The 15,368-nt window shown below is 40.3% G+C and overlaps 1 protein-coding gene across 6 annotated transcripts in view; it reads right to left on the bottom strand.

The window, feature by feature from the left end:
* Nucleotides 1-15,368, bottom strand: part of ATOSA (atos homolog A) — a 47,880-nt gene that overhangs the window by 16,438 nt on the left and 16,074 nt on the right. For 3 of the 6 annotated variants that reach the window (XM_062628224.1, XM_062628244.1, XM_062628216.1), the window contains one exon: nt 8,019-8,106. The exons of 2 other annotated variants lie outside the window; for them this stretch is intronic. In XM_062628224.1, coding sequence (XP_062484208.1) covers nt 8,019-8,070 — 52 coding nt within the window. In that variant the 5' untranslated portion in view covers nt 8,071-8,106. Of the gene's footprint in view, nt 1-8,018; nt 8,107-15,368 lie in introns of those variants that run through there. One more of the 6 variants, XM_062628263.1, reaches the window with a different exon arrangement.

The raw sequence follows: 15,368 nt of genomic DNA, 5'->3' as shown, positions 1-15,368 counted from the left end.
GGGAAATGGATCTTTGTACCACACTGGCTGCACTCCCTGTAAGTTACTGTACCACCACAAAACAATTTTCCTCGTCCCATAACATTGTTGCTACAAGCAGACAAGATTAGAAATACTCTGAAGAACGATTCATATAGTAACTGGTCAGTGCAGCAGATGTCAGCAGTGCTGAGAAACAATGGTTTGTGCTGTGAACCACAGCTGGATCACAGCCTCCCTAGAAGAAAAAAGTTCCCTGGGTTCTGGTAGGGAAAGTCTGACGGCAATATGACTTGGCATTGTTAGTATCATGGGATAGAAAGAGAAATCACAGTACATCATAAAATACATTAAAGATTGAATAAGGAAAAAAAAATATTTACTTCTATTAGAAAAAGTGGGACACAATGTTCTTGAAGTTTTTACTGTGATTCCCTCCTGCTGAGAGCAAGGCTTACTTGAGAGGTCCATTTTCAGTTACCATTAACACACAGGAAAGGTTCCCAAGGAACATACAGAGTGTTCATTGTTTTGTACCATGGTCAGTCTAAACTTGCGCAAAGAATTAAAACTCAACAAGTCTCCGCAGACAAAGCAGCAGCTGGCATTGCTCTTCATGAATTACCCTGGCACACTCTATTCCCACAGAGGGAGAATGTTCCCTGATTTTATGGTGTTGTTTATGGTATGACCACCCTTCTCCTTCTCCCTCATCATGAAGATGTCATACATCATTCAAACAGATTCGAGTACAACCAGATCATGTCACTCCCTTCTCTGCTTAGAAACACTTATGTTTCAAAATGATTTAGTTACTGAAGAGGTTCAGGAAAATCTCTTTTCTGAAAAAGCTAAACTACTTCTACTTCAGAGTCTATTTTAAGAGCAGCAAAGAAAAGCAGGTGGAGGCAAGGCTGCCAGCAGTCCTTCACCTTTATGTTTATGCTTTAGGGGAACAAAAGCACATGACATCTTTACAATTTTAGCTTAAATGTCCTAAGTCATCCAACAAAACTGCCACAGGAACAGAGTTAATTTCTATTCACGTTTTGATTACCATGCATAAAACACCTTTCCACTTGGAAAGAAAAGAAAGTCTCTTTTGTCTTCGTTCCTTCATAGCAGAGCGTTTGGCAGACATGGCAAGACAGGCTTCAGAGATCCATACAAGAAGAGATGCATGAAACAAAAGCTGCAATTAAATGTGCAATTACCTGCATATGCAAATTGTAAAGTGTGTAAAACTAGCTTTTGCATGCACATATTTGCCTAGCCCAGGCTTGTACTCCACAGACCCCAGGGCTTATAGCCTTTTTGATGGATCTACATGAAGTAAATAAGAGAAGCCAGCCCACTGCCAGGGAACAAAATTCATTGCATAGTCATCCTCATCTTTACTGACTCTTTCTCCCCACCCTTTTAAAGGGATGCACTTACACAGCTGCTTCCAGTGGCAGGGACAGGCTATAACTGGGCCCCTCTTTGCGCTGTGTGCCCATATGCAGCCAGTGGTGCAGCACTCCTGACCCACACCATACATGTCACACCTGCATGCACACATCTATGAGAAGACGCTAGCCACTGGACTGCCACAAACAGCACAGGTCCTGTGGCTCCATCCTCCATGGGGGAGCAGGGAAGGGGCTCTTCTGACATAGCTGTCTGCCCCCCCACCTTGGGGGGCACCCTGACCAGAAAGGGACCATGGGCCCTGGAAGAACAGGGTGCTGCCAGGACAATTCATCTGGCCATTGCCTGCCCTCAGGCAGAAGAAAAACCAGAGAACAGATGAATTACCCTGGAAGACCCCACATGGCACGTGAACAATGCATTAAATCATCTGGCACGAGTTAAAATGGTTATTCATCTGACGGATGGCAGAAAATGACTAATAAAGGGTGCATGAAAGGAATAGTAAATAATAAAGGACAAGACACTTCGGTGGTGTTATGAGTCACTTCGAAAATTAGGCACCTGCTTTTTTTTTTTCCTTCTTTTTTTCCAGCTGAAAGCCTGATGGGCAGTAGGCAAATCATTCTTGAGGATATGGAAACGCGACTTGCAAGGGCTCTGAAAAGCATTTGGTATTCTAGGTGACCAAAAACATAATGGCAGCATTATTCATCTAGAACAGGGTGCCCAGAGAAGCTGTGGCTGCCCCACCCCTGGCAGTGTTCAAGGCCAGGTTGGATGGCACTTGGAGCAACCTGCCATAGTGGAAGGTGTCCCTGCCCATGGCAGGGGGTTAGAACTGGATAAGCTTTTTCCAACCCAAATCATTCTATGATTCTATGACCTTTCTGCTAACACAAGCTTCGTGCTCATCTTTGTATGTTCAAGGCCATGGTAATGTCAAGGAAGCCACAGCTGGAAATATCACTACTAGAGTAATTTTCCTACTCTGACATAGAAGTTCAAAAAGTCTAGAAATTGTTCAGCAAGAATGATACTAACTTAAACCAGAATTGCCTCCTGCTTAGCAGACTAAACAGAAGGGGAATTCAACCTTGAGAAAATGTGTAAGAGGAATTCTGTTTAGTTAAAATAAGTAAAAACATCTATGGGTTTACAGAAAAAATAAAGAGCTTGAGCAAGATCTGCACATGCTTTTGCACACAGATCCCATCTCAAACTTGATCTTACTGTATGTAACAGAAACATGCACAGTAAGATGTGGTATCTGAGAATTTACCTTCAGTGATTTTAAATAGCAAGGGACAGTAAAACTGACAAGCCCTTTAATTAACATTAGCAGCTTACTATGTGAAGCTGTAGACCTTGTATTACTTCGCTCTCTTTTCTTAGAAACAAAAAAGATAAAAATCCATATTTGATCAGAAGCTTCTGGACTTGACAGAAATTAACAGATAAATCCTATGGCCTGAGTGCTTCTGCTGAGCTGGTTAGATGCAGGTAAAAAAGCCCACCCCCTTTTTGCATGAAAAAAATCTGATATCAAAGCTTATATTGTATATCTAAAACACTCAGTGTCTTTACAGACATGTAGCACAAACTGACATAAGCCATAGACGGTCTAAGCATGTCTAAGATCCAGTGACTGTAGTAAATAAGCAAGATCTAGTGAATAAAGCAAGGTAAATAAATCTGAAATGAGTAGTGATTATTTCAGAATACATATGCAATACTACTTTATGTAAACAGATAAAGCTTACTTCTAAGTTCAATTTGCAAACACTGCCTCTGTTCCTGTATCAGACCCATTATTTCAGAAGCAACCAGTTTCTTGCCTTAAGCATAGGAGACCCATCTCGCTCGAGATTCAAATCTGTATTGGCTGCAGTCACAAAAACATGATATTGCTTCAAAATAAAACTTTCAGCTTCTTAGAAGATGGTAAACAGCAAGTATTCAACTAGGAAATGCTACTGTTTTCATAACAGCATTATAAAGACAGGGGCAATGCTTTATGTCAGCATTGTAACAAACTAAGTTTTTGATATGGACTAAAAAAGCACAAATAGCAAGGGATACTGATGGGTTTTCTTCAAAGTTCATGGGCATATTGATGTTTTTTAGCTCCATTAGGTTTATTTATCATTTAGTCCCTTTTCATAAAGGAAAAACCCCTATAAATATTGAAAAGCCTGGTAAATTGTTCCTATACAAAAGACACAGATGATGCAAGTTGATGTAATTGAGGACAAGGGTGGAAAGACATTTATAGAAACAGCAAACTCAGTGTTTAGTTATAAAAAGTCTTACAGTGTGTGTGCTGTAACCGTTCTCTTTTGTGTATGAATCAGCCCTGTTTAAGAGACACATCATATATTGTGCATAGAGAAACCTCAATCCTATAATCTGACTATACAAAAATGATTACTTTTATGCTTCATCTCTAGCAACGGGACATTCAAGTAAATAATATAAAATATGCATCCCAGCAGTGTCTGGGTTTTATTCCCCTTAAAATAGCAAAGAAAACCCAGTTACTTGACTGAGTAGGTTGGAATTAAAGTAACAAGACACTACAGCCCTTTAACAGATACATTGGAACTGAAGTTTATTGACCAGGTGGTCACAAGAGATAGCAGATGTCAGACTCCTCTAGGAGGGAAAAAGACAAACACAAATTTAGACTGAAGCTACTGCACATACCCCAGAACACACAGTACTGGAGAACTGGAACCTGAAGATACATCCTTGTTTCTTGCTTTGCCTCCTGCACATACCAACCTCAACTAAGGCTGATTTCATACACCTTCTGGACAAGCAGAAAAGCCCATTTACCCAGAGATGTCATAAAGACAGTCTTCAAATCCTTGTCCTCCCCCACCCACTACACACATGTGCACATCACTGGAGCACTGAAATAAAGAATAAGAACTCGAAAAAAAACCCAAAAAGTTAAACTGGCTGACATCTTAAAACATCTGTGGAAGTTAGGTAATAGTGCTAGGATGTGGTAGTAGTGAGTCACAAATCCACTTAACTGTCACCCAAGGATTTTCTCAAAACTTCAGTTAATCCACTTGTACCCAGCTGACTCCTTTCCCAAGCAGGTCACACTTACGTGGACCAACTCCCTTCCTTTTCCTATCACAGCATTTTCTGTAGTCATTACAGAAAACGTTTTCCTGAAATACATGTATTAGAAGAGCATTTAATCTATTTTCTAGGCTTAGACAAGAAACAAAGACATTTGGCACCATGTAACCCATTGTGCTCCAGGGGCCATCTGCAATCCTATGCCCTATCCTGTGCAGGGACAGTGAAAGGGTAAACAGCCCTGTGCCTTCTTCCTGCCACAAACAGGCAGTGCCACTGCAATCTCCCTTAGTCCATGCTTATTTTATTGTCTAGCACCTTTCCTACTGCACTGCACACCACAAACATCTACCAAGCTTGTCCTCTTTTCAGAAGAGCTTGTTTTCCTAAAGTGATGAATTTATTCAGCTTGAACTATCCGTTAGTCCTGACCTCCACAGATTTGGAGGGCTATTTTCCTAGACGGTCCACAAAACAACTAATAATTGACTTTAAATATGCTCTGTAACAGTCTAGACCTTCCTGGAAAAATCTTCGGGCATCCATCATGGATTTTGAAGGCCACCAATTTAAAATAATCAGATTTCTACCTCGCTTCTTAGGAAGTTGAAACCCAGTAAGCAAAGCAGTAGACTAGAGCGCATGGTGTGTTCTGGTTGGATTCCCAGCTGACAAGCCCTGCTCCTGACCTACCCCAGCTGTCCAACAGGCACCTTGGCACAGTTGCTACCTCGGCTCTCTGCTTCCTTCACGTGTTACAATTTTCTTTGAAAGACTAAATATATTCCTTAAGTACTTGGGGTTTTTTGTGCTTTTAGTACAGGCTGTCTGTAAGGAGATGCTTCAGTCTAAGAGTCCCGTGGCAGGACAGTCAGGCTGCACTATCAGCTTTCAGAATCCACCACCTCCTAGCAAAGGCATCGCTCTGCATTTACGAATGTACAGCAAAAGATCTCTGGCCCTTCCCCCAAAACAGTCCACTGGATAAGTTTCATTAGCTCACTATTCCAAGAAGTAGGGGTAAAGATAGGTCCACATTTTAAGAATAAAGCAGCGATTCAGGACACTACTGTAAAGGAAATGAAACACAATGTAAACATTTGACTAACAGCTTCTCTTCTGGAATTAGAAACACCTATGGGTGCTTTGGTTAACTAATTCCATGTTGTGCTTCACTTCAAAAGAAAGTTGCCTTGAACCCCCCCAAATTCATGATGAGCAGTCATATTGCGTCTGCATGTTACAAGCCTGTAATTATATCTGAAGTCACACGCTTCAAAAGCCAGGCTATATTAAGTATAACTTAAGCTATCAAGAGGTAAAGTCATGAGATGGTCTACTTGCTTCAAAAAACAAAGTATTGGTTCAGTTTACTTAAATTGAAGCATATGCAAGGAACTGGTTACCTTACGTTAAAATACTCCTACACAGACATTTTCCCCCCCCACATTAACTCCTTAGATTCTTAGGGACCAAGATCTTCAAGGTCAGGGCCAGCCATTACGAAAACATGAGGACTGCAGCACAATACCTCATCTTACTCTTGCTGTCACCTTACTTTTTCCAGGGTACCAAACTGAACCACTACCTGATTATCATCAAAAGCAGTTCAGCTGTAGGCAGGAAATGGCAGCATAGGAATTTCACATTAGGATTGATGCATACCTGCTATTCAAAGAAAATATAGAGTATAAGCTATAAAAAATTGCTGAATCTACTTAGTTTTGCATAGCAGAAGAGGAAGAAATTTACCTGCTTATAATTAGAAAAGCAAAACCATGTACACCACTAAGGGGGGATTTTTAAAAGTCAAGACACAGCTACATGGCAGATGATGAAGTTAGCTCAGAGCTCCAGAGTAATAAAAATCAATCAGTACCAATCAGTGCCATCAGCTCCACTCCAGACTGCAGTGCCGCAGTAACTCCCTAGTACGTGTGTATCACTGCCTGCTTACCACACACTTCTGCTGGATGCCTCTCACAGCATCCAAAGCTAAACTCAAGGCAGCTTTACCATAAATAAAGTTACCAAAAAGAGACTGGTCTTAAAATTGGGCTGGGTTAAAAAAAAAACCAACCAAAAACATACATTTCACATTTAGTAAAACTTACTCAGGTTCAAGAAGCTTAATAAGTACAGAAGTAAAATCCAGTTATATTTATTTAAAGCTAAGATTTCCTGCAGTCATCTCGGAAACTACCACTCTTTGAGAGTGTAAAATGCAGACTGTTAAACTGATCTGGGTGTTCCCATCTTGCTTCCTGCATTTTGGCTGACATCCTATTTTGCCATCACCATACTGCTTACTGAGTCACTTCTCTTCTTCCAACTGTAGGTTTCTATTTTTATCTAAGCAACAACAGTTTAACCTGCTTCTTTTGATTTTTTTGGCATTAAACCAAATTCTAGATCCAATATTTGCATTTGGATCAAGAAAATTGGTTTTATTTTCTCTTAACTGGACAAAGAAAAGGAATACTGAAGAACAAATTATGTAAGCTGAATTGTTTCTTGCTCCACATGGAAATCACAAATTGTGAAGTAGGTCATTATGATTTCGTCATCTGTATTTCATAGATGGAAAGCAATACCTGAAAATATGAAGTTTAAGGCTCATTTCAAACCTAAGTTCAACAAAAGTTGCAAGAGATCTCTAAAATACAACTCTATTCTGACATGGGTAAAGAAGTGCTGAACTGTCAGTATAAAGCTGTAAGATTATCAGTGCTGCAATGTTTAGCATTTTATGTATAAGCAAGTTGAAGGAACAGAACATACACTTTTCTGCTGATCCCTAAACTTCCTAGTCTACAAAACAAGTTGCAAAAGATGCCAGTTGTACTGACATGCTATAACTGGACAGGTACAGAAAGCAAAGAACACTTGTCTCAGCTAATGCCCTTACTTAAGCACATATCAATTTATGTTTTCCTTTATATTATGGTTTCCTAGATTGTGATTTTATTAAATGTGACTACACAAAAAACTATCAAGTTATAATGAAACAAACAAGCCTATTAGCTTGTACTAAGTAATTTCTGAGTTTTCCATTCATTCTTCTCTAGCTTTTCACATTTTGATTTAACTCATGCTCTGCCTAAATTAGCTTATGTTAGAAAAAACTGCATGACTCAATAAACCTAAACCTACCTGAACAAAAAAAAAAAAAACATAACAAACCAAAACACTTAGAAATCCTATTGCTTTGTCAGGTTTTTAAATTCTGCAATTCAAAACTATTCTTTCTCAGGTATATGTTAATTCATAAAAAAAAAAAAACATTAGGAGAAAATATCTCTTCAGTAAGTACGTAGCTGTGGCACTAAGTATAGAACAGACACTAAGCTGTAATTGGAGGGGAATAAAAGATTTATATCTAGTCTTCACTCTCACCATCAATACAGTGATTTACCACCCTCAAATATGCTGACATACATTTTGCTGAATTATACTGAAAACAAATTACTGAAATGCTCCTGTTTTAAATCCCACCCTAGTTCATAGGAGGAAGGGCAATGTGGAGGTCAGACCTACGCTAGCTTCACAGTCACTGCCACCATAATGTGAAACCACGTCCAACATGCTTGGTTTGGGGAGCTGAAGGAGCCGTGTGTCACCCTAGAACAGAAAACAGAGTGCACTTAAGCTTACAGAACATGTGAAAATTTCTTCCTAAGGTGTTTTCTGGAAAAACAACTAAATACTTTTGTATTAAAATACAGATTTCCCAAGATGAGAATTCTAGGTATAGTCAATATTTTCCTTTTTTTATCACTTCACAGCTTCCTTCACTGATGTTGATGATGACCATTTCATCTTTCGTCAAGGCTTCTCCAGCCAAGGGAACATTTTGGAGATAAGGATTATGATAGATGATGACCATCTTCACTGCTGTTACTCACTCATTCAAGAACCAACTTAGCCACAACTACATGGCTGAAGACATACAAACTGAAGGCTTTCATCAATTTACTCAGCCTTATGATAGCTGTAAATCCCACCCTGCAGCGACTCCACAGCTGTTGCTTTCTTTTCAAAGGAGGCCCGACATGAATTAGCTATGAAAAAGCATATGTATTTGGCTAAGCCTCATCTCCTTCTGAAGGACTACCTTCCACACAACACTTGCAGCAACTGAGGTCTGGGAAGTCCAATTCCATTTGGAAGCCAAGACATCCCTCCCATTAAACAGGTTGACGGCAGCTCTACATTGAATTCCAGCTGTGATAGCATTTTTATAATGCATAAATAAAAATGCATGCCAGAAATTTTATTTGAGGCCTTAAACACAAAACAACTCATGACAACAAACATAAGTTTCCTTTCTAATTTGTTTAACAATCCAGCTTGACAAAGATTCAACTATTTGCAGACTTCCGCAATATTTTATACAGAGATTGGCTTAAAGATGGAAAGCCGTAATTTGTAATAATAAATCACTCTCAGATGTTCCTGAAAAACAACACAGGACTGTTTAAAAAATACTTCAGTAGGTATTTCAGTGCTTATGAGAGCTGTCAGAGAGAGAGCAGCCCTCTATTTAAAATGCGACATGTTTGTGTCTTGTGGTGATCAGATGTTTGCTGAAGTGTTACTCAGTTTATTCCTCTGTAGCTTATCATCTTCACAATATAATCAAGTATCTCTGGGAACAGCATTCACAGTGATGTAGGGTTACACTTGCCAAAAAACAATGGGTTTTGAAATTCCCCTACTAAGAGTTAATCTCTTAGTATTTCATGCTTTATCTCATCACCTTAAGTATTTATCGTGCTTAGAAACTTTGACAATACACTTTAAAGTGTTCTTGTACTTATTTTCTTCTCAACACTGATAAAATAACACTTCTATGCTGAGGAGGAATGTAAAGTAGCCTTCAGCTCAGACACACTGAGTGAATGATTTGGAAAAGGCATTAAGGGTCTGAGAAAAACTCTAATGGGAGCATACAAAAATCCTGCTGGGGAAAGCCAGCTATGCTGTGTGAACATAGGTTCCACTGTGGTTTATGATCACCATGCATAAACTGGTATTCTTCTTCCCTAAGATCACTGCAAGAAAAAGAACAGTTACATCATGTGCTATTTGCTTCAAACCCATACTCAAGACTTCTTGAATATAAACCAGAGTGATTTGAAAAGTGCAATGTGAAAGCACTGACTCATTTTTGGGTGGAATCAGCAGGGATGCTACAGCCACAGGAGTCAAGGGAACCTCCTGGAAAAAGTACCATGTTGATTTACAGGAATGCGCATTATGGAAACCCTTCACTAAGTACTCAGCCTTCAACACAGAACCATTGTCCAAGCAGGTGAAGTTTTGTAAGTACAGAAGCACTCAGCCTTCCACAAAGCCTGAAAACCTTCAACAACCAGTAGCCAAACACTCTCATCTTCACACAACAGCCAGGAGCCAACAAGCCCAAAGAATGGGTTTTACGATAGCCATGATCTTTAGACTCTGATGTCAGGACATTAATAAACTAATTTAAACTTGTACAAATCAGACATCCCTGGTAATTCCTCCCTCCTATTAATCCCTTGAAAAGGATCTTTTTTCAATGTACAGAAAGATACCACATGACTGTAAATACTAAGAAGCTTTTGTATGTTGAAGATCTCCTTAAGGATACCTATCACTGTCTGCAATGTCTCAGTCCTACTGTGGTAACAAAACCCCAAACCAACAGTAAGCCAGAGGAGGCTGTGGGATAGGGGTGGGCAGAAGTTTAGAAGTTCTGGAAAAAAAAAACATCTATGACCTAGTCTACTTTTCGGTGAAAGGAGTCTACTCTATTAAAGAAATTAAAAAAGCAACTGAGGCCTCCCACGTGCACGATCAGTATGTCAGCTCTTCAGGGGCATCAGCTCGCAGTGTCACGCCTTCAGAAGGTTGTGGTTTCATTACCAGCATTACGTATTTGGTACAAGCGCAACAGAGGTGCTATCAGCAACTCACCAGCACAACAATAAGCCCTGCACTCGGCCAAAAAGCAACCCCCTCCCTCAAAGGCACACAACACTCAATTTCAAATGTTGTGTGGTCTTAGAGGAACCTATAAGAATTATAATGATGTGAATGAAAGTCCTGAGAATGCCACCACTGTTACCCAGGTCAGCCAATATCCCGGTTTCAGTTAAGCCAAGATCCACATAGGTGAAGGTTAACTTGCTTTATTTGTAAATCCCAGAGAAGTCTGCACGACTTCTGCTGTTTTTCACAAGGCTGAAAAGACTTCATGGGACAGGAATTAAAAATCTGCAACTGCCTGGGCAGTAATGAACTTCTGTTTCTATCACAATACCCATTTTACGTGGCTAGACTTATTTCACCCGTGCAAATGCTGAATAGCTTGATGGATGCAGTTTCATTCCTCTCTGTTTTCAAGCAATTTGAAGGATCGCCAAGATTTAACTGAGTGACATTTATCTTGTTACAGTTCACATTTCACTTTAAAATTTAAAAAACAAAACAATAATAGAACTTTAAAAATCGGACTAATGAAACCCTAGAGCACTCAGACCTTGTTATGTTTTCCCTCCACACATACACACATCTTGGAAAGTACCTTTCTAAAACCTGGGCCCACTTGAACACTGACATTTCAAACAACATACTTGCTTGCTTACAAAAGGTGTCTGCTTTCCCTCTCCACTTCATTCAGCCATCCTGCTAGGGCCGCGCTGCTGCTTTGAAGGCTGCCAGAAACATCCAGCACCTCATGGAACACAAGTCCATGACGATGCTAGATGCAAGACATTCAAAGTGCCGAAATTACCACTACTAGAGCAAGAATAATAGTGGTGTACTCATATCTGCTCAAACCAATTCTCCCTTCAAGGGAAAAAGTGAGTTCACGGATGACTGCACCGTTGCTGGCACAGAGCTAAGACAGGCACGGTGAGGGTCAGCAGGCACAGCACTGACCTCAAGTCACCCACCATCCCTGGCCTCCGCTCCAAGTTTACTGGTTGCACGTGTGTTTTGTAACACCCTGTACTGTGTATTCTTAGAACATACTTTCCAGAGAACCAAAGGGACAGGGCTCACCCCTCCACAACCACTTCCAGACCAATCTCACCAGCAGCAGCAGCATCCTGCTCCTCAAGATAAACTAGCAGTTTACAGAATAGTGAAGGATCCAACCTCTGCATCTGCATGCTCTAAAATCAGGTGACCCGTGAGGCAAGATACAGAGCAATAAATTATTAGGGAAAACAAAACACTGCTCTAAAAATAGCACACATGAGCAGCATATGAAAAACAACAGTTTTTATCCAGTCAAAGCTCAAGGACCTCCACAGCCTCTTTTGTGTTTTGTGCAAAAACAACTGAAATAAGCAAAGACAGATAAACAAATAAACCCCAACTTTAGCTCTTCCCTGATAACTTCCAAAAATATATTCAAACAAAATATACAGCGGGGGGGGGGGGGAGCTGAATTAGGGACCAACAGAAAAGGTATTAATGTCCAAAGTAAATATGCAATGAAACTTAAATCAGAAGAAAATTTCCCCAAGCTGCCTTCAGTTCAGAAATGCCAAAAAGTCACTATCTGCTACACATCAGCTACTAGCATAGTTCAGTGAACATTTAGGATTTGCCTGCTTGTCAGCTTTTATAGATTTAATAAATTATTGTGAATACTCAAGTAGAGCATTGGGAAAAACAAACAACAAACAAACAAAACCACACACACACAAACAACAAAAAAAAAACCCAACCAACCAAAAACCCAAACAACCCCCAAAACCAACCAGCCTCCCTCCCCCAACCATTACAGAACCCAGGGGCCTGACAGCCACACTTGTTTTGTCAACCCTCTTGGTTACCAAAAAGATTATCCAGAGATTTTTCTGTTAAAATCAATAGAACAAATTTCATTACTATCAAGTGACATCAACACAAAATTCTGTTGGAGAAAGAGGATCTTTTCCTAAGAGATTACAAGGAGTAAGTGTAGTCGAAAAGATTTCAAGTTTACATTTAGGAATACATAACTACATTGGCTATTACTATAAACAGCTGGTATTTGCAATCACTTATCTTCAAGAGCTAATAAAAAACATATCCGAGAGATTTTCAGCACAGAACATTTTATTCTTACCATCTGAATTAGTGGCTGATCTTGAAAGAACCAGAATTTGGCATGGGAATCCAGACAACAAGCAACCCACCCTCTTTATCCCCAGAAGAGCACGCAAATTGGGTTCACTACAGCCTTAATACTGGGTTGGATCCCTAGGAAACAGCATTTAGAGAATTGCTTTTGGCATGAGTTGGTTTTCCTCAACTGTGGAAAAACACTGTCTGGAATCCTACAATTTTCCTCAGAGATCCTTCACAGTCTGAGCTGCGACAGAGCTGGAAACAGGCCCTGCAGTGGGGACCTCTAGGCTGGGCGCAGCCCACGTGAATGCCATCAGGGCTCAGGAAGGCAGATGGCAGCGCCTTATCTGCCTGCTGGGGAAGTGCCAGCAGTGCCCACAGGATTTCTCATGGAATTCATCACTGAAAATGAGTGTGAAAGGGACAAAGAAGAGACGATGCCTCACCAGCATCCAGCTTTGTGAGGAAGATAGGTTTGGTCAGTGTCTAACAGCAAAACATTTTCCTGTTCTCTTTTTTGCCTCTCAAAATACCATCTTTCATAACAAGCAAATAACTTATATACAAAACCCAAACCCCAACTTTCAGGATCTTCCACAGCTCACCACCATTCCTACTGTCCCCACTCACTATTGCAATAAACTTCCAATTAGCCTCTGATTAATCACTTGTACTTCTTCCCCCCTGTGTTATCCTATAGTCAGGAAGAACACTTGATGCAACTGACTGTTTCCCAGCTTCTCCATTACATTGATAAAGGCTTGTTAGCCTGTACGCTGGGAGCACAGTTTATCTGTCTCATCAGTATTATCCCTTTGTTTCCTTACAGGCCTCTGTTGGAAGTCATTGATTTCATGTTTGATACTTGCATAAGGTCTGAGGTGAGGATGGCCTTTTGTTCCATGCTTGTATAATACCCAGCAAGCCATGATACCTGAATGTACCTCTTAATTTGTATCACAGATAACAGATTATAATCTCCAGGAAAGAACTCCAGGAATTTGCTTCCCTTCTCTTTAAAAGTAGTATTAGGACTGAGTTAGACACCTGGAGGCTGAATAATTCCTTGATCCATTTAGACAATCAAACACAGCAATATGATACACTCTGGAAATACAATTTGAGAATACAGTGGCTTGCTACAGATCTACATGAAGGACTTTATTCTGTAAAGAAGCCACTGTCGTAGTCACAGGCATAGATGTCCCTCACAGAAACAGCAAGAGCTGAAAAAACTATGTGTTCTAACAGCATTGATGAAACAGACTTACAAGAGGTTGTTTGTGCTTTATGAGAAGCACCCTGCATTCACAAATATACACAGGTCTTGTTCAAGGCTTTCCCAGGGGACCAGATCAAAACCTGCCTCAGAAGAACTTCCCTCCAGCAGTTTCAGTGCTATGAAGTTTACTTTATACAAACACTTCTTCAGCTGCCCTATCCTAAAAAGACATAGTGAGCCTTCTGATTTGAATTTAACTATAGTAGGTACAAGAACTGTAGAGTAACTTTACTATAAAAATAAGCAAGATAGCAGTCAGGGTCCTTCTAGCATCCTGCTCACAGCAGCCAAAGGCAAGCACCTTAGCAAAAAGAGCACAGACAAAGTAGGGTTGTGCTGGTTATTTCCCCAAAATACTCTCCCAGTCAATTGAACCAAAGGGGCAGAGAACTTTGCCCTGTTCAGTGGCAAAGAGCTTCAACCCCTTCTGTGGCACCTGCTACAGACCTCCACTGTCCTAAAGCAACATTCCCCTATTCCCACCAAGGAGGACAAACACCTGGCTGCAAGTGCAAGTCAGATGAAAGGCCACATCCACGCTACAAGCTGCAGGATCTTCCTTGCTCCTGTGTACCATGCTCAGGCCAAATACATAGAGCTTCCTACCTCCTCCTTATTTTCCCCCTTGCCATGCTATTCAAGTTGCAGTAGGCAATTTTCACCTTAAGTTAAATGAAAAGGATCAAGAGAGATCTGCTCAGATTATAAACTTCTGTATTTAAACCAATGATTGAGCAGCCAGGCTTTTAAAGTATACAGTGTTTCAAACATCTTTTATAAAAACCTTATAGGAACTTGAATACACTAGGCCTCTTGGAATTCACATCCACATTGTCTTAGTTTACGTTTTCTCTCCTCCAGCTGGTCTGCTTTGCCTTTTAAAATTTAGTTTAAAGTCATAAAACCAACAAGTTATCTTTAGTTTCATAAACTTTGCTAAAATGGGGGGGGGAACTGTTAGTTGTCATGGCAGCGGTGAGGAGTCACTGGGTCAGGATGCAGAGAACTTCTCTTGTTCTGTCTGATCATTTGCATCAGAAGTTCAGCCATCTGTTATTAACTATTTAACAACAGTCTTGATTGTTAGCACTGGTGCTTGCTATTTAAGTTTGCAGAATCTATCTCCCCACCTTCAGCCCTTTTGTAAATATCCTATTTAATGTGGAAATTCATCTGAGGGCTCAGTTGTCTTTCAGGTAGGATGACCACCATTACTTAAATTTGGTCAGTATTCTCCTTTCTCACCAAGGAAAAAGCATACACTTATACAGACACCAACCTCTGGAAGCACCAGCTTTATTGTTAGAGACATCAATTTGAAAAGAATTTCAGGCAGTAGATGATGTGGCTGAACTCCAAGACAGGCTACATGCCTCCCATTTAAACGTATTCCACTGTGTGTTATATTCCCAAGTTCCAAAGTATCCCTTCATCTTCTACATTCCACCTTCTCAATATTGCAGAAGAAAACAGTTTTGTCATTTTATTT

Source organism: Pezoporus occidentalis, unplaced genomic scaffold (assembly GCF_034315485.1).
Source record: "Pezoporus occidentalis ecotype Australia unplaced genomic scaffold, CSIRO_AGI_Poc_V1 ctg11, whole genome shotgun sequence".
Taxonomy (NCBI): domain Eukaryota; kingdom Metazoa; phylum Chordata; class Aves; order Psittaciformes; family Psittacidae; genus Pezoporus; species Pezoporus occidentalis.
This window is presented reverse-complemented; position numbering and strand designations above follow the sequence as displayed.